Here is an 18,255-nt window from a genome sequence, read left to right on the forward strand (position 1 = left end):
CTGCGTTCTGAATGTTGCGTGGCCTCTCTTTAGGATGTGTTAAGGTAACGGATGTGCGGTGGCATCACATGTGTGGATAGGTGGGTGAAGTTTGGGAAAAAAATCTCACAGCAAGTGGCAGAAAACAGGCAAATCACCCTTTCTGATGTAAAATAAGTGAATAAAATCCATTTCCTCCACACACCTGACTGTCAGACTAGCTGTGACCCTCAGGCTTTCTTTTAAGGCCTAATGTGTTGTGCAATTCATGTGCTTAGACTGGAGGTTCAGGTAGCATCCCGACATCCCCAGGTGTGCTTTTCTTGCTGCCTTGTTCCTTAGAGGGAGTGGGAGTGGTAGTTAACCCAAGCAGGGGTGAGATGTAGAACTAGAAAGAAGAGGATAGTGGAGAACATGGAAGGAACAAAAAAAGGATAAAGAGGGAAAGGGGCAGGTGGAGGTGGCAAAAAATTGAGAAAACTAAATTAGAATCGGAAAGATAGGTCCAAGTCCTAAGATGCAGGAACATGTTCAATCAATAGAGACTGACCCTTGAAACTGGCCATGAATTTTGCTAAAATGTTTTCCTAAAGGTACTTCATGGATTGGCTTTGAGTGCATAAAGTAGGTTTGGTAAGATACCTGGACAATTCATTGATACTTTAAGTATTATTTGTTTTTATGTTTAAATAGTTTGCAAATATAAAAACTTTTTTAAAATTATGAATATGTTTTTGGCCTTTAGGTTGACAAAAATGCTGAGTTGGTGGCACGATGGTCCTACTGTGCTCTGAGTCAAGAGAAGTTACGTCGGCCAATTGTAGCCTGTGAGCTAGGCAGGTACGCGTTTCCATATAGACCACAATATTAAAAGGTATCGATTTATAGGCTTATGAAATCATGAGAATCAAATATGGTTACTAAAAGTTGGTTTACTAAAAATTTTATGTTATAGGTTGTATAATAAAGATGCCATCATTGAATTTTTGTTGGATAAGTCAGCGGATAAAACTCCTCTGGAAGCTGCGTCGCATATCAAAAGCATTAAGGTAAACAGGTTGTGTCTGATATTAAAGAGTGCCATGAAAACTAAAACCTGCTACAAAACCATAATTTGTTTGTGTTCTCATTTTTTAGAATGTAACAGAACTAAACCTTGTAGATAATCCGGCTTGGAGTGGTGATAAAGAGAGCATAAAAGGTGACAAATATGATGACATCCAGTCTGCACGCTTTATCTGCCCAGTGGTGGGATTGGAAATGAATGGAAGACACAGGTCAGTCTTTAAGTTCCTGGACTTTGTTTTCAGAAGTGAGTACTGTGCTAAATGGATTATAGAGCGGATGAAAACGTTTGAGTTGATAATCTTGCAAATTACGGACTTATTCAAGCCTTTTTGGGGAATATTTGCCTTCCTGTCAGAAGAAGGAAGTTTAGGTAACTACAAAATGTCCTTTCATTTCATGTTCAAGAGGAAAGATAAAAAGTTAAGCCTTTTCTAAATGAATGAACATGTGTTTTGTTAAGATCCCCTCGAGAGATTAGTTGCAGGAATTTGTGAAGAGGAAGTTAGCTGTGTCCTGCCAGCCCACTGCAGTATCGTTTCTGTGTTAAATTGGTACTGCATATCTTTCAGACAGGAACATTTTATGTCTTGTCTTCTCTTCAAAGGTTTTGCTTCTTGAGAAACTGCGGCTGTGTGTTCTCTGAACGTGCTCTCAAAGAAATTAAAGCAGAAGTTTGTCACAAGGTGAGTTTTTATTCAGCGTTAGTAGCAGTGAGGTCACGTATGACCTCCACAGATACATAGATATGGGTACATACATGTGTGTGTATGTATATTTACATACGTATACAGATAATTGCATTCACACCCACTGTTGTCAAGTGGTGGGGGTTTTGCATATGAATATGCAAGCTGAACTTGTGAAAGTTCTGTTTATGGCGTGAAGAAATTCTGTGTATGGCCTTTTTAAATAAAAATGCATGTCTAAGTAATTTTAAAAATGAGTACTTTTATTCTCAGAGACAGTTTGGCTTGGTGATCACTACTTTGGAATTTTATTATTTTTTTTTTCCCCAAAATATTTGGTTATATTTTCAGCCTTTAAAAGGGTGATTTTGGAGGATATTTCATTCGAGGTGTTTTATTCTCTTTTTTCTCCAGAATGCATGTAGTTTGTGTGTTATCAGTGTCCATTCTGTTTGTTTAAACTGTTTACTTTTTCAAGTTCTGTATTGATCCCTGTATTTTTAAAGGACATTTGCTGTTATTTTGAGAGAGGACAACTCTTTGTAGCATTTTCAGCCATTGTATGAACTACTTTAGAAAATACTCACTGCATTTCTTTTTACAGTGGTAGTTTGATCTCATTGTATAGGTTTCTTTGCAGCTAGGGGGAATGATAAAAGTTGCAAACACTCTCTTTTCTCCTGTAACTGCTCCTAGTAGCAGTGAAGTTCATGGTGATAGCTGCCACATTTAGGCAGAGTTATTTTTTAGTGAAAAACCTGATATTGGGTAAAACAAGACCCATAAAGGAAGAACTTTCTTGGTAAGTTGTTGCAGATGATGTGGAACCTCCTTAGGTTCAGTCTCCTATTCCTGTGTTCAGTGCTCATTTTGTTCTGCAGAATCCTCGGTGAGTCCTAATGGTTTTCCTTTCCTGTTGGCGGATACAAATTTATTTTTAATGAGTTTTTTTGTTTGCATCTGAATTTTTGTTGATAGGTGGATGTAACTTGATAATTAAATGCAAGAATGAGATATTTTGTTCTTGGTTTGGTCAGTGTGATAGTCTTATAAGAACTAAATGAATCCCACAGGTTTTCTGTTGGTTTGCTTGTTTTTTAATAATCGCTATTTAGCATAGCCTTATATTTGCATGCAACTGTGTTCACAAATGTGAATTCTTCGGTAGACAGAGGCATACTTCTAGAAATAACAAAGTGGATGTAATATAGTCATCTTTGCAATATAATCATCTTTGTGTTATCTTTTCATTATTGGGTTTGGGTGCGCAAAGACAACAGTAACCAGCTGGGACAACATGTTTTAGTCCACATTTGCTTTGATTAGGATCAAAGAGTGATTTGGCAGATTTGTGGATATATACTGATAATATTCTCCTTCTGTATTCAGAATCAAGAAGGGAACGAGAACTCTTCTAAATAGGATCATGGGGAACTGGTTGCTGTGCTTTCTGGTAGCTGATAGTTTGTTTATATCTAAAGTCCTAATTAAGAGCATTCCCCCAGCACATTCTATCTTTAAGCACCAGTGGGGCATATAGTAAAATGAACTACAACAAATCAAGAAAAAAAATAATGAAGTATTGTCTATTATATGCTAGGGTTAGAAATTTTTTATTAATAAATACAATCCTTTTCTGATACATGCTCTTTCAAAATGAAAAAAAAAGTTAAGCACAGAGTGTTTGAATGTTGTGGATTGCCCTACAACTAACTGCTGTGTTTTAGGAATTAAAATTTTTTTTTGAACCAAAATCCAACTTAAGGGGAACCATGTGGGCTCACAGCATTTGTCTGGGTGTTTTTCTCATGGCCTTGACACCTTCTGCCTGCCTGTGTGTACCCATGTGTCCAGTCCTTTGTGCCCCTGCCATGTCTGTGCGCAGAGGCGTTGTGTGACTTCAGAGAGTGACGTGATGAGAGTAGTTGCAGAATAATAACCCTGTATTGGCTTGTTTACGCTGCGTATTCGGGGTCTCTTTTCAGCTAGCAGAATCTGTTTTCACTGTGTCCCAGGGGGTGAGGTTTATAGCAAGGATGTAAACTGGAGAAGTCTCAGCCTAGGAGCAACATGGCAGTTCTCTTCCCCACTACTGTAAATTTAAGAAAGTTCTTTCAAAACAAGCTGCTCCTGTGTGTTAATTTTACCTGTGAGCCCAGGGAGCAGTCCTGGCACTCTGCTAAATAGTTAGCAGCGACGGTTTCCCAAAGGGCTTGGTGGTGCTGCAGTGAAAACACTCGCCAGAGGATAGAGGTCCCCAGCAGCTCAGACAACCGTTCTGTGCCTGCCACCTTCGTGCTCATATAAACTCGATCATCTGAAGTAGATAACGAACGTGTATGTATGGGCTACAATATGCAAATCACAAAATGTTGTGCTTGTGAAACTGTGGGAAATGGTGTTGCTGTGCTCAGAGCAGATGGCTGCTTTCTTTCCAGGCCTTTTAGCTTGGCCCATGGGAATGCTTCCCACTGTGGGAAGTCCCAGAGGCAGTTGTCTCACTACTCAATTTTTCTGCTGTTTTTTTTTTTTTTTTCTGTGGCAGCTCATACAAGAAAGATAACAATCTCTTTGCCAAGCATATGAAATAATTGTTAGGAAAAAATTGAATGCATGTGCGGATTTTATCCAATTAAAGGAAATGGAAAATCCCAGCATTCTTTGGTTTATCTCAGCAGTACTTGCTGTGGTACTAGATTTGAAAGGCTTGGTGGAATCTAGGTAGAGGGAGGATGAAGCAGTCTTTCTAGCTCAAAAAACCACATTTTGCCTCAATAAAAACTTTATGTGAAGAGCTGACTATAGTAAAATCAGATAAATATCTATATTTAATAGAGTTGTTAAAAAGATTGTACTAGGGAAAGGCATGATGGAGGACCTTTAGTAAGGCAACTGTTATTAATGTGTGAAGCCATTTTTTAAGTGAGCTTTACTGCCCTTGGAAGTAAACTGTTCTTCCTTGCTTCACAGCTCAAGTAGCAGCATCCTGAAGGATTCAAGTTAAAAACTAATGTTAAAATGTGAAAAGTCTTAGGGCAATCAGACACTGTAGCAATGTCGAGGGGGGGAGAGAGAGATTGTCTCCTATTGCCTCAGTGGTAAATGCTTTGAACTGTCTTGCTAAAATATCAAAAATTTCCCATGCCAAGGACTTTTGAAAGAGCAGTCAGAATTTTTTAATGGTGATTTGTGTTGGAGAGTGAGCTTGTTAGGTGATGTGCTTGGGACACATTTTGAAGCTTCTAACTATTTAGACTGAAAAGGGCTGAAAAAGAGCTTTGTCTAAAACAGGGCAACCTATGAATGTAAATAAAATGTAAAGTACCTTTTTACACAGAACTATGTTTTGTTTGAGCCATATTTTGAGGTTTTGTACAGGAAGAAGCGAGAATTTAAACTATCAATACTGTCACATGCTAAAATGTGCAAGATAGGACTTTCAATCAGCAAAACAACTTTACTTTCAGATTACAGTTTGATGGTGTATGTTCTGTAGCAGAAGCCTTGAAGTTCAGGAGTTTGCTGCTTTCTGATCTTCAGGAAGAAATATAAGTAACATGGCAATGGTCAGTTTAAAACTTGCAGTTTTGAATAGGATGTGCTCACCTATTGTGCTTAATTCTCCAACAGACTAGTAAAATTAAAGGAACAAGCAAGACTTGTTGCTACTCCCTCGTTTTATTTTTAATGGGATCTTGAAGATGTAAGATAAGGCTAATCTGTCTTGGTCTGTAGTTCTTGGTGGGACCCAAAGTGATTAAAAGTTTGGGAACTTGTAACTGGCTTCCTCATTCTTGCATGGGCAGTCTTTGGTACCTGCTTGTTTGGAAGTTGGTGTTTGACAAAAATTCAGAAATGATGGAATAGAAGAATTGCCTGACAATATATAGCATCTGTTTAACCTCACTTTTGGGGGTTGAAAAAGGCACCATTACCAGTTTTTGATGTTGACTCTCTTGTCTAAGAAATTACTGTTACGCTAGTGATATTTGGAGACAGGATAAAGGTTATCGAATCTCTGCTGGAAGTCCTGGCGTTCAGGTAGTCACTCTGGAACTCAAGGACTTAAGATCCCGTTTTAAAACGTAATTTCTTGTATCACTTTTAAATTTATTTTGCAGTTGTTTCCAGAGTCAACAGACTCCAATACACCCTTGAAATAATACCCTATTAAAGTTTGTGCCATATAAAACACTTAAACATTTGACTTAGATATAGAGCTATTGAATGTTGTGCCTCAGGCTCTTTGAAAGAGAAATCACGCACACGGCTTTCAGATACGGCCCTGGTGTGTGCACGGAGCGTCAGAGCTCTGCGTCCCTTCAGCAAGGTCACGTTGGCACTATTTGATCTTAGATCAACAGTCTCCAGAAGTTAGTCAACAGGGGTTGTGATCGATCCACTCATATGATAACACATAAGGAACCTAGTGAATGCTTTTTATGTATCTTTAAATGCTCTCAGCTTTCATAGTTTATTAATTTTTTTTTTACCTTTTGTTAGAAGTAAAAAGTCCTTCAGGAATGTCATGTGGTTATGGTCGCTCAGAATGAGTAGAGTACTGTTTCTTAATGAATAAGACTGGCATGGTTTAATTATGATTTTTTATCATGGGGCTTTTATATGAAAAGTTTTGTTTAAAACACAAAATCCCGTAAAGAAGAAGGATCACACTCCAATAACGTTCCTGGATTGACATGGGTAAAGTCATACCTAAATTATATTTTACGAGGGCTTTTTGTGCAGATTTTTTTTTCCCGTAGTTTGATGGATTCAGCGTCTGCAAAACAGGCCCATGTTATACAGCACCTTGCTCTTGAATCTGTCCTTTTAATGCAATTCAGAAATGGTACAAACCAATTATTCTGTGTGGTGGTGACAAAAGGTGAAAGCTAGATACTGGATTTGCTGCAATGACAGTAACAAGGAACATTCCATTAACTTTTAAAAGGAGAACATGGCGTGGATAAGTGCTGGTGGTGCCCTACAGTGGATTGGGTGTGGTTTGGGGAGAAATTAATTATGAATATTGCTATGATTAATACATGCCAGAGACCCATTAGCTGCAGTAATGGTTTTCAAAGGGACTCTCAACAAGCTCAGTATGAACATGCTGCATGGCTTTTTTTGCCCCCCTCCCCTTTTTTTCTCCCCCTTTATTTTGTAAAGTTTTTTGTAAGTTTGTGTAAATAAATAAGGAGCAAATGGTATTTCTGTAGGTTAAAGTTCATTTGACGGCAGCTATGTTTCCAAGAAACTTGTGTGGGAAAATGAGCAGTGCAGTTCCAGGAACCTGGGAATAAGTTTGTAATGAAAAGCTTTCATGTTCTATTGTTGGGTCATTTGTTGACTCATTTGATATTTTTATGGGTTTTTTTTAAAATGCTTTATATGGAAGTCAATTTTCTTGTAAAAACTGCGTGATATTTTAGGTGCATATTGAAGCTTACATCTAAATTGCTCCTAGACGTAGTAATTGACAGTTTCTAATCAAGTGAGCTTACAAGTAACAAGATATATTTTATTAGTTCCCATCAGAGTTCATGCAAAATAATTGAGAGTTTATTTGGACTTGCTGGCATGAAACTTCCATCTGCATTCTTGCCAAAATACTTCTAAAGGAGGATGAGCAGTTTGAAAGGACTTCTCGCAATTCTCCTGCTCTCCTTCTGTCAGTAGCACCTCACTGAAGACCTTTGGAGACCTGCTCTTGTCAGATGTTTAATCCCATGGAAGTTGGTTGAAAGAGCACCTCTAATAGTTTCTCCTTCCTTATATTCACTCAGTCTTTTTGGTTGCACAAGTGAAAGCATTCATTTAATAGTTCTGGAGAGAAAAGAGTAACTCTTGCCTGGAAAAGGGCTGAATCTTTGTCCTTTTTTTTCCTTCTTTTTTTTTATTGTGTGTGTGTTTTTGTTCCTGTTCCCTGGTTTTGCCTGTGTTGTGTGTTGAAAGCCACTTCTTTTCTGTAGACCAGCAAGTGCTTCATTTGCTCTCCAGAGGGTTGGGGCAATGAGATGCTTGCCCTGGTTGCTGCCAGGTGTTATCTCCAGTTGCTGCAGACCGTTGTCAGATTTGTGGAAGTTTTATTTCCCTCATTCAGGTACACTGGGATTGAAAGGTGGCTTTTTCTCTCACTTTTCCTTTGTTCCCTGGCCTCAAATTTCCCATGTCTCCTTGTGTTAAACTCCTGCAGACACCCAGAAACAGGGACTTAGAGGTAAATGTGCATTGCAGGATCCCTGCTGCTGTTAGTGGCACACACCCCCTTGTCATTAGGAGCAAAGCCTGAGTAGCACAGGAGTGATGTTGCCATGCTACACAATAAATTAGAGATGCAGCTGGCCATGAAAAGCAAACGGAAATGTGAAATGGACTGTGCCCGAAACTGATTGTCACTTGCTTGTCTACAAGCTCTGGAATTTTAACATGAACTTCATTATTAAGAATGTCTGCTTCATAAGACATACAGTAGGCAGGACTTTAACTCGTAGTCTTCATATTTTATGTCCCTGGAGGTGTTCAAGGCCAGGTTGGACGGAGCCTTGAGTATCATGATCCAGTTGAGAGGCGTCCCTGCCCGTGACAGGGAGGTTGGACGAGGTGATCTCTAAGGTCCCTTCCAGCCTAGGCCATTCTGTGATTCTATGATTATTTCCGTACCAGTTAGTCCTTTTTTTGGCTCCAGACATGAGGAATATGTATTTTTCCAGTCAAATAAGTGACCTAAAGGATTATGAACTCTCCCCCTTGTCTTCAGTAAGTTATGGATTTAGACTTGTAATTTTCTTTGAGAACTAACGCATTAGCAGTTGTTGCTCTTTATCTTACTGTAATAACTAAAACCTATCTATTTCACTGGCAGACTGATGGTTCAGCATTGTGCTTACTCTCGTGCCGTAATGCACAGAGTGAAGTCTGTGTCAGTATTTGAACAATTATTTCAATGTTAAACATCCAGCTTCATGTTGAAGTAGTTCTCTTGCTGGAAACGCCAGTGCTCTTCGATGGGGACTTCTGCCTGGTGCAGTACTTTAAGCCTGTAGCGTCTCTCTAGGCAGTCCATAACAAGGGGATATGTTGCAGGCTCAAATTTGTTGGCAAACAGATGAGGTGACTCAATAATCCACTGCAAATCCCCGAGTCCATAGACACAAATGTCTCTGATGTAATGACCTGCAAAGACAAATTGAAGGTATCCGAACACTGAACAGAGTAAAGGAAGTTTTACTCTGTAGGGTTGCTCACAAAAACTAACTTTTGATTTCGCGTAGAGCATTGTTGTAAAATATCTAGAGGATAATGCTAGATTTTAAACATAAAGGCAAGGATTTGGCTTTGTGTTTTACACAAATGGACCCATGTTACCTCCAGCTGCTTCACTGAGGTGGTGCTCTCATACTGGGTCTGGTAGCTGGCTGTGCTGAAGTGCTCCTGTTTGGTACCTGTTTGACCATGTAGGACTTCACTCTACTGAGTCAATACAGATGCATACTTTGATTTATTATTTTTTTTTTGCATGCTTTCCTTGTGGTCAGCACTATTCTCCTTTTTTATCGTTCAAAAGGAAGAGATTTAACCCAGTGTGGATGAAAGTATCTGACATATGCATGTCAAGTAAGCTCCCTGCTCTTCACTGAAAACTGATGAGTCAAGTTGATGTGTTGGTAATTGGAGATGGAAAGGTTTGTCAGTGTATTGATACTGTGATGAGCTGTGCAGTAATGCAGCTGAAGCTATTTAGGTTGGATTCAGGGGAGTAATTTAGTGAGGGGCTTGCTGTTCTATTTGATACTTCCAAAGTAAACTGTATGTGACCACCGAGGCAGATTTAATCGCTACTTTAAAGCATAATACGTAATTTGCAATGAATGGTGGTCAGTCAAACAAATTTTGAGTTCATGATCAAAATTCACGTTACCTTTGCAGCCTTTGTGCGTGGTTCCTTCTTGATCTTTCCATTTAATGGCTCGTATGTTTCCTTCCCAGTCTGCCTTGGGTGTAGCCCCTGGAGCATCTTTAAAACATAAGGCTCAGATAAGATTTCTTTCAGCTTATTACAGAAGAAATTTTCACTGCTGAAGACTTTTTAAATGTAGCCACATTAAACATTTGTTTACAGACTTTTATGTCATAAGAGTAGACATCATTCTCAGTCTTATTGCTATTTTTATTACTTGAGAGCATGAGCTTTCATGTTGAAAAAAAAATTACTCTTTTTTTAATCAACATTTTTCTAACCTTGTAGCTAATGCTCTGCACTATAAGTAGCACTATTCTGAGAGAGAAAGCTTGATTCCAGCCATCTAGAGATGTGACTTTTTGAAAGGGCAGCATCAAGGCTGAAGAAATCACCACGTTTATGCAGCGCACCTCACTTTAGTGGTAGTGTTAAGCTCTGGACTAGCTCTCGGAGTCAGAGACGTTTCATTGCTGTAGGTCCAGGAGTTATTCATAGCAGAAACAACGTTCAGCTTACCAGTTAAACGATTCAGTGTGACCCAGTAGTGTTCATCCGGACTGTACGTGTCTCTTGACCACTCAAGCAATTCTTTTGCACGTGCATCAGTCAGTGTAAACTCTACAAATTCTCTGGTGAGTATGTAATAGGCGCTACCAAAATATATTGTCAAATTATATGGAGGCTTAGCTTTTATATTCTTTGTTGGATACACATATGATACTCCAGAGCCTACGCATTCTCTGTAGCTAAGCCGTGTTCTGTGTTTCATATGAAGTGGTTGGACTACCCCAGGAGTCATGTTTTTACCATTCCATTTACTTTTGATGTATTGTATAATGTCTTTGTTTGTTTTAATAGGATAATCTTGACCACATAGGTTAATAACATAATTCCACTGAATTTTGGAATGAATTAGATCTCTCATGCAATTAATATCAGCCTGTAATCTTGAAAATCCTGCATAAACAACATTTTCTCTTTTTGAGGAAATAAAAATATTTTCAAAGCAATTAACAATGTTTTGTACAGCAGCTTTATAATCTTTTGGTGACTTTTCGTCAACATGTATGCAATAAATATTCTGAGGCATATAAATAGCTCTTAGCAGCTTCACAAACATTTCCAGCTCCTTGTGAATTGTGATAATATAAGCCAATGAGAAATTTCTTTCTTCATCTGATAGTGGTCTTGTGATAAAATGCAGAGTCTTCAGAACCACAGAGCAGTTGCACGAAGTCTGAATGCAGCTGAGTGGTTTAGGTTGGTAGATACTCTGACACAAGTTTCCAATTTTAAAGGCAGCAGTTTTTCCCACAAAAAGAGCTGAACAAATTTCATCCGGGTAAAAGCCACACTCTGCTGTATTTGCATTAAGTTTTTGTTCATTTGGCGCATCCTTTAGGTAGATGAAAGTGTAGATGAACATGCAGACAGCAATGCACACTAAAAATCCCGATTTTGTTGCATCAAGTGGGTTCATGTTTTATTTTCTGTATCCTGTCTTCTCATCGTAGTTTCATTAAGCGTTCAGACTATCTGAAAGGAAAAATGAGATAAAGAGAGGGAGACTTTTTTTACTAGATGACGTTAGTGATGCATTTCCAAATGCTGAGATTACTGTCTGTCTGGTTACTGGGAGGAGGAGCTCATGCGCGTGCTGCGGTACCCAGCCGCAGGAAATGGTACTTGCAAAGCCATCAAACAGCCTTTCTGGGACAAATAAAATTATCCAAAGAACCCGAGATGGCTTTGTAAGCTTCACTGCTTGAGCAAGGGGGGCCCTGGCCCCTCGGTTGGAAGTTTCTTTGCCTTTGAGGCGTGGTGGTGGGTGAGTCCGGTGCCATAGGTTGGTCAAGGTTTAGCTTTAGGACAGGGAAGATGCGTGAGCGCTGTGAGCTAAGGGACAGCTGCTGCTGAGATTTCCATAAGGCCTGGGAAGCCTTAAGTTCTGATGGAGGACAGAAATCAGTAAATTAAATCAGCAGAAATTTTATTAAATAAACGAAAGGAAGAGCCTAAAACGTAATCCACAAAACAGACTGGTTTTCTGTCCTTATAAAGTTAGCAAATGTTTCTATCTCTTTGGGAGAATTTTCTTTTTCCCTCTGACATCTTTGTATTAGTGCTTTGGAAAACAGAACATGCAGACAACACTAATTTCTTACTTTGAGCACACGTGCATATCCTGAGATAAGGACACTACTGCCAGTATCAGCCCTCAGAAATAACTCTGTAGTTTATATCAGTATTGGCATAGGAGTTTTTCCATTGTGATATTTTTTCTTATGTCTACCTTGTTGAAAAGTCAGAAGCATAAGAGTGCAGCAGTCCTGAATCCCACAGCAATTACATGAGGTCTTTATTCTTGAAGTACCTGGTATCAGACTTCCTAGAGAAAATACCACGGGTGGGGCAAAGGTTTGTCAACTGCCATTCAGCTTAATAGTTTAATTAGAAAAAAAAAATTAAGTTATTTTTCTCCTTTCATTCAATGAATTTGTTTTTAATAACATTTGTATTTAAACTGTAAATATTTAATGCTCTGCAGCTGTGCACATCACAACATACTCAGTTGTACGTAAGAACAGAAAATAGGCATATTCTTATAAAGGCAGTTTCATTAAAGGAACACTGTTGTGGATAGGTGGTGCTAGGTTTTCATTAGAAGGGGAAAATTATTTTTTAGTGAAAACTCAGTATATAACTGTCCTAGCTTGAAAATAAAGAGGACATTTCGGTGAAAACAAAAATGAGGCACAGAATTTAAAAAGCTCTAAGAATACGGAATTTGAACCAAGAGGATAGATACTCTATATTACCACAATTTTTAAATCTTATTAGGCTGTTGGGAAAGAATGTATTTATTTTATTGTTCTTACTGGTACGCACTGGATTTCATGCTGGAAGAATGGCTCTTTTCCACTTAGCATTCTGGAAAGTGAAGCTCTATGTTAGGTGGAAGGCTCATCCATTCTGCTTGTATATTCTATCAGCAGTGCTCTTCGTCTGCATGGAATGCAGAGGCCAGAGAAAAACATGAGGAAATCAAGTCCCAGAAGACCTTTTTTTTTTTCTTCACACCTCCTAAGGGATATATTTACTGGGTAAACAAGCTTGATGTGAGTCTTTCGTCCATTTGAACAGGAATCTTCAGCAAATCAAATCCCTGTCAACCTTTCAGCATCGTTCAGAAAGGAGAAAAGGAACACCACTGAAAGGGGAAAGCCGGGATTTTCACAGTAAAACAGAACCCAGGGCTGTAGCCTTCGACCAGCTGATTACCAGAGCCAAGAATAGATTTGCTTAAGGGCCATTATGTGCCTAATTGCAGAAGTTGGGGAGAGGGAGTGTCTGTTAGGGAAGCACTGGTTTTTGTGAACCTGCAGTCAGAAAAACTTTTATTCTGAGTGAATAATTACAGGAGAAGCATTGAGGTTGCTCTGAGTTAGTGAATGTGGTGGGCTCTGGTATGTCACAGGGAAGGTTCTTTCTGGACTTAAGAATTGCCCTGAAGACACTGGGAAGCTATAGAAATACTTGGGACTTTGTATTTGCTTAGAATACCTGCAAAAAATGAGCTTACTCGTCAGATTTTTTTCCTTAAATACATCTTTGTGGACAGGTTGCAAAGGGTAGTTCCCTAGACAACCAAGCTATAACCTCCTTGTTTCATGCACTTAAATTTTTATTACCCTTCAGACCACAGCTTCCAGGGATGTTTCAGGTTGTTCCATGTTGACTGCGGATTTTTCCGATTGAACTGCATGGCATCTGGAAGCTGTGCTTTATATGCAGCATAAACGTGCACAAACACTCCCTTACCAGGTAAGAAGAAACAGGTCCTTCTCCCACGTTAACATGTTTCTGGGGAACGGCTAAATGAGGAAGACTTGCCCACAAGAGCAAAATGTGACATCGTTCAGCTGCCAGGTATATTATGGAGTGAAAGCATTAGCTTTCTCTTCATGTTTTGTCAGATTTAGAGCTGGAGTTGCAGCTGTTAATCCCACTGTATTAAATCTGCCACGTAAAGGATTCTTCTATTTCCCATATACCATGGCTGCTTCCGTATTTCCTCCTGCCCTTGAAGAGTAAGGTGTCATCCTGTTGAGAAGATCCACTGTCTGGGCATAACCCAGTCTGTGACCATCTTGTGTTTTAATTTTCTTAGATGTTTATTATTGTCAAAAGGTCTCTGTGACACTCAACCTTTAATATGTTCTCGGTAGGTTTTTTAAATCTGCATAGGATGACATTGTCTTAATTTGCAGAAGCGCTGAGGTTGCTTCGGAAAGCAACCTGTTTGTAGGGATTTTCAAGCACCTTTGTGGCTGCTTTTATGGATGTTACTTAACAGAAAATTGTGGTTGTAAGCCTGAGGTCCTCCATCTCAATTAAAAAAATGGAAACTCTAGAGAGAAGTGTAATTATGTTTATGCCTGAAAATAAGCCTGTGAAATGACATCTCAGTTCATCAAGACCCCATTAGCTGTATAGCGTGCTGTGCATTTCGTAGGAACAAACCGCTTAGAGTTCACTAGTGCTTCCTGCCGTAGGATTTTGGGCAGCATCATTGCACCTCTAAATGTTCTACTTTGTCTGTCCTCTTTGTGTTTGCTTAATGTTAAAGTTTATTGTATGACTTCATAGTTCACATTGCTTGCGAATACTTTGTCTTTAATAAAACGGTTAAAAGGCATTAGCTTGCTATTTCCAACTCTTTTTATGTCTGGGGTTTTTTTTGTCTGCAAGACGTTTATGTGAGCATTCATGTAGACATTTTATAAACAAGTGAATACTAATTCAGGTCTTAAAAAACGATGTTAAAATCAGAGCTTTTACCTGCTTTTCACATTGCTTTGATTTTGCTTAAGCCTTGGGTAAGTATGCTGAGCCCGCTTCTGTGTTGTGACGTGCATCAAGTAAAAGAAAAAATTTACTCATCAAACCCTATTAATACTACCTTAGAAATTTTAAACCATTCTTACTTAAAAATATTGCATTGGCATTTACTGGTACATATTCAACAGAATTATGGAGGTTTAGCTGTTCATCTTTGCTCTTTTTTTTTTTCTGTTTTCCTGTTACCTTTTTTTTCCTTCTGTATGTGACCTCATAATATAAAACAAATATTATGAAAGCTATTTAAACCCTTAAGCTATAGGGCTTTAAAAAAAATTAAGTCAGTTGCAACAGAGCAGAACAAGTATTCATAAGTATTATGATTTTTATAATACAAACAGTAGTAGTAATGACCTCCATCCTACTGTACATCTATGACAGAGTAAAAAAATTAACCTTTTTGCAGATTTGAGTATTTTTAAGTGACTTTCCTAAGTGAAAGTATTTGTCACTTTATAAAAATTAAAACATGTTGTGTTTTAATAAAGGAAAAGCAAAAACCTGAAGTCCTATGATCTAATTTATTCAGTCTTACCTTATACAAAATTAGCCGGGAGACGGCAGCATAATAAAAACAAATAGAGAGTCCCGTTGTCCTTCAGCAGAAATTCAGACAACATTCCTCATTCTGTCGCTTGTGTGGGGATCTTGTGTAAGCAAAAAGGATTAAACATTAACGTGAATGTTTTTTCATTTAAGACTTCATCTGGCTTCCCGCAATGCTTGGCGTATTTATTCTGCATTAACGCTGTTTGACTTCGGAAATGTCCTCTGTTTCACAGGAACGACAGAAAACTTGAGCTTCTCCCAATTCTGTTGCTGCTCTTTCTGAAACAGCCTTTAAAGGACCAAAATGAGACTTTCAAATATGTAGAGTACGTGGCTGATGATGATAACTAGTGTTGCTTTACCTCAGCGGCTTTAACCTCTGCGCTAACAGAGCGTGCTGGATGGTGAGAACTGCAAAGGAAACAACCCTTTTCTCCTCCCCCGGATCTTAACCGTTTGCCTGCTGAAACTTTCCGATTTGTAGCAAATGAGTGTAGCAAAGCATTGCCTCTGGTGATTTCTAGGAGCTGGAAGCTGAAAAGATGGCAAATGAAATACCTCCTGAAACCAAATGTTTCCTGTGTTACTACTTTTATAAAGGTTCTTGGGGTTTTTAGTAAGTGAAAAGTTAGAAGCTTAAATATACTCAAACTAGGAGGCTTTGGGATTCTAGAAACCAGTAAGAAGGCTTGTGTACAGATAGAAATAGCATGTTAGTCAGAAATAAATAAAGAGAAAACCTCAAAGTAAATTAAGGCATGGCTACGGGTATGGCAAATAGAAAATGATCATTGACTTTAAGGGAAGCTCTGTAAACAGGCTTCTGCTTGGACGGTGTTTTTGTAGTAGGTGCCACAACTTCTGCGTGAAAATTCACGTTCTGTGCATTTGCATGGAGGAGACCTTCCCCCTCTTCCCAGGTTATTTACTCTGTGGCCCACTGGACGTCTGAGAAGGGCAGCAATGGCCAAACAAGAGACAGTCTTTAATACCTGAGCCTGCGTGGCTGCTACATGGATGGTGCTGTGGTTTCTTGGAATAGGGTGTGCGTTCAATCCTCTTTCTAACCAGTACCCTCTGTATAGAGGGATAGTCAGGTTGTAGTCATGCACGTTCCGTAATCCAGTGGGAATTGTTTTGGGAAAGTATTCATGTCTGTGTATTTCCTAGCTATGGTCCTATTTAGGAGAACTGCAGGAGTTAACTTACTGTTTATAATTTGAGAAAGAGGTTTCAGGTTCCTCATAAACCATTACACTGTAACACTGATGTAGATATTTAGATACTAAAACATATTCACCTGTTTGTTTTAAGTCTGAAGTTGTCACAGGTGGAACTACATCTTATGCTGTACAAAAAATCACTGGTAGAAGTAGTTAAATGCAGTATAGCCGTTGTCTTGGGTTGCTGAAACTTAAGAATAAACCATAAACTTTAGAATTCAGGAAATAATCTTTAGGATGTCATTATTACTAAAAAAGCCTAAGAAAGAGAAGCTATCCTAGTGTATTAAAAAGACTTGAAAATTAAAGAGTCTTCATTTTATGAAAAAGTAATTTCACTGTTTCTTTTACTAAAGTTTAAAAGGTTATGTTTATGCCTAAGCTGATATGTGTTTTACAGCTCATAATGCTTATATTGTTCTAATGTTTTTAAGTCTTCAGGTTAGTTCTGTTTTTTTGTAAAGCTGATTTGTGTGTGCGTATGTATATACACACGTGGGACATGGAGAGTACGTAAATTTATTAGTATGGGACTTTGAAGACTCCGTACCTGCACACCCTTGAAATAATTCTTTGATGCAAGCATATTAAGCCATTTGGATACAATTTTGAGCACTTATTTGTCATTGGACCATGAAAATGCTTTTAGACAAAAATTAAGCTGGTTGTTCTGGCATCTCCTTCAGTTAATATCCTGCCTTTCTTCAATTAGAGATTGACTCGCGTTCAAGTCTGTAAGCTGCTCTTCTATTGCTTGTGTCTGTCTCAGAATTGTTTTCAGGTTCAGTCTGATTTAGGAATGTCTTCTATTCGAAACATCAAGGAATTTACAGCAGTTTACCTTCATATGTATTTAAAGTCCTTGGAATAAGCAAGCTGTAGAAAGGGAGCCCCTGTGATAATCATAAAACAAAAATATGCCCCAGAAGACCTTAATCTGAAGGAACGATCTTTCTGAATCTGCAAAACTGAAAGTCTCTTCTACTTTTTATCTCAGCATTTCAAAATATTGAGATAAAAGTCTTTCTTTTTTGCCTTAAAGGATGGTGTGCTTTTTTAAAAAAATTGGAATTAAAGCTTTACATCCACCAGTACTGATAATTTAAAAATTGTTTGCACATGTACCTTACCTGCTGGGGTTATTGAAACCTGGGGCGGTAGAGTTGGTTCCATGGCTGTAACCTGCTGTACTTAAAGTCTGTTTGAGAGGGTTTGGTCTCTAATATCTGGCTGCTGTCATGGCAAAAAATGACCTGCATCAGTGAATGGAAAGAGGACACTGTCTTTATTTCCCCATTTCTTGTAAATACTTTTAGAACAGTTTCACCTGTGTTTGCTGCATGGGAACCTGGGTGGGTTTTCTTTTGCAAAATGCAACATTTATTGGAATTAGAGCCCTTTGACATAAAGTTACTTGGAGGAAATTTCCACTTATTTTTGTATGCTTAACATCTTTTTACCAGTTAGCCTGTAGGAGGGTGCTGGTCTTTCACGCTGTATTTGGAGATCAGCCCGCCAGAACCAAATGTGTGGGGCTTCTCTGCAAGCGAGAGAGCTGCCGGCCGCTCCTGCCTCGGAGTGCGGACCGCTTGTCTGGCCTGATTTTTCTGGACATCTCGCTCACCGGTGTGTGAGCTCTTACCAGGCTGCCAGTTCTGACAGCAGCTCATTGAGTAGCAATGGAAAAATTAGAACGACTCACCCACTTCTTGTGTGTGGCTTATTATTCTGCCTGGCTTAATGTGCATCTCTGCAACCCTTTCTCTTCCTCCGTAGTCTTTCTGACCACCTGTGTTCAGATTCCTTTTTTAAACTATGTGCATCGCTTGAGCAGGCAGTACTCAAACTGCTGCCCGTATGTCCTGTCATTTGTTTAATTCCTGCT

General features: G+C 38.8%; 2 protein-coding genes across 2 annotated transcripts in view; one reads left to right on the forward strand and one right to left on the reverse strand.

The window, feature by feature from the left end:
• Positions 1-724: 724 nt before the first annotated feature.
• RTFDC1 (replication termination factor 2 domain containing 1) overlaps positions 725-18,255 on the forward strand; it is a gene marked incomplete at its 5' end in the record, with an annotated part of 23,145 nt that continues 5,614 nt past the window's right edge. Inside the window, 4 exons of the mRNA XM_009873587.1 lie at positions 725-819; positions 935-1,028; positions 1,117-1,256; positions 1,652-1,730. Of these exons, the coding sequence (XP_009871889.1) occupies positions 725-819; positions 935-1,028; positions 1,117-1,256; positions 1,652-1,730 (408 nt within the window). The remainder of the gene's footprint in view (positions 820-934; positions 1,029-1,116; positions 1,257-1,651; positions 1,731-18,255) is intronic.
• GCNT7 (glucosaminyl (N-acetyl) transferase family member 7) lies at positions 8,683-11,176 on the reverse strand. The gene is made up of 3 exons (XM_009873586.1): positions 10,213-11,176; positions 9,655-9,750; positions 8,683-8,909 (listed from the first exon to the last, which is right to left on the reverse strand). Exons 1-3 carry the CDS (start codon positions 11,174-11,176, stop codon positions 8,683-8,685), a joined length of 1,287 nt encoding a protein of 428 aa, XP_009871888.1.

This window comes from Apaloderma vittatum, unplaced genomic scaffold (genome assembly GCF_000703405.1).
Source record: "Apaloderma vittatum isolate BGI_N311 unplaced genomic scaffold, ASM70340v1 scaffold27177, whole genome shotgun sequence".
NCBI lineage: Eukaryota > Metazoa > Chordata > Aves > Trogoniformes > Trogonidae > Apaloderma > Apaloderma vittatum.

Bases quoted from the DNA above. Each gene is read 5' to 3' on its own strand.
- GCNT7 (XM_009873586.1), bottom strand. From the start codon at position 11,176: ATGAACCCACTTGATGCAACAAAATCGGGATTTTTAGTGTGCATTGCT. The intron at 9,751-10,212 runs GTAAGCTGAACG...TATGTTTTAAAG, and splicing joins CACACTGAATCGTTTAACTG to ATGCTCCAGGGGCTACACCC. The intron at 8,910-9,654 runs GTAACGTGAATT...TTGTCTTTGCAG, and splicing joins CACGCACAAAGGCTGCAAAG to GTCATTACATCAGAGACATT.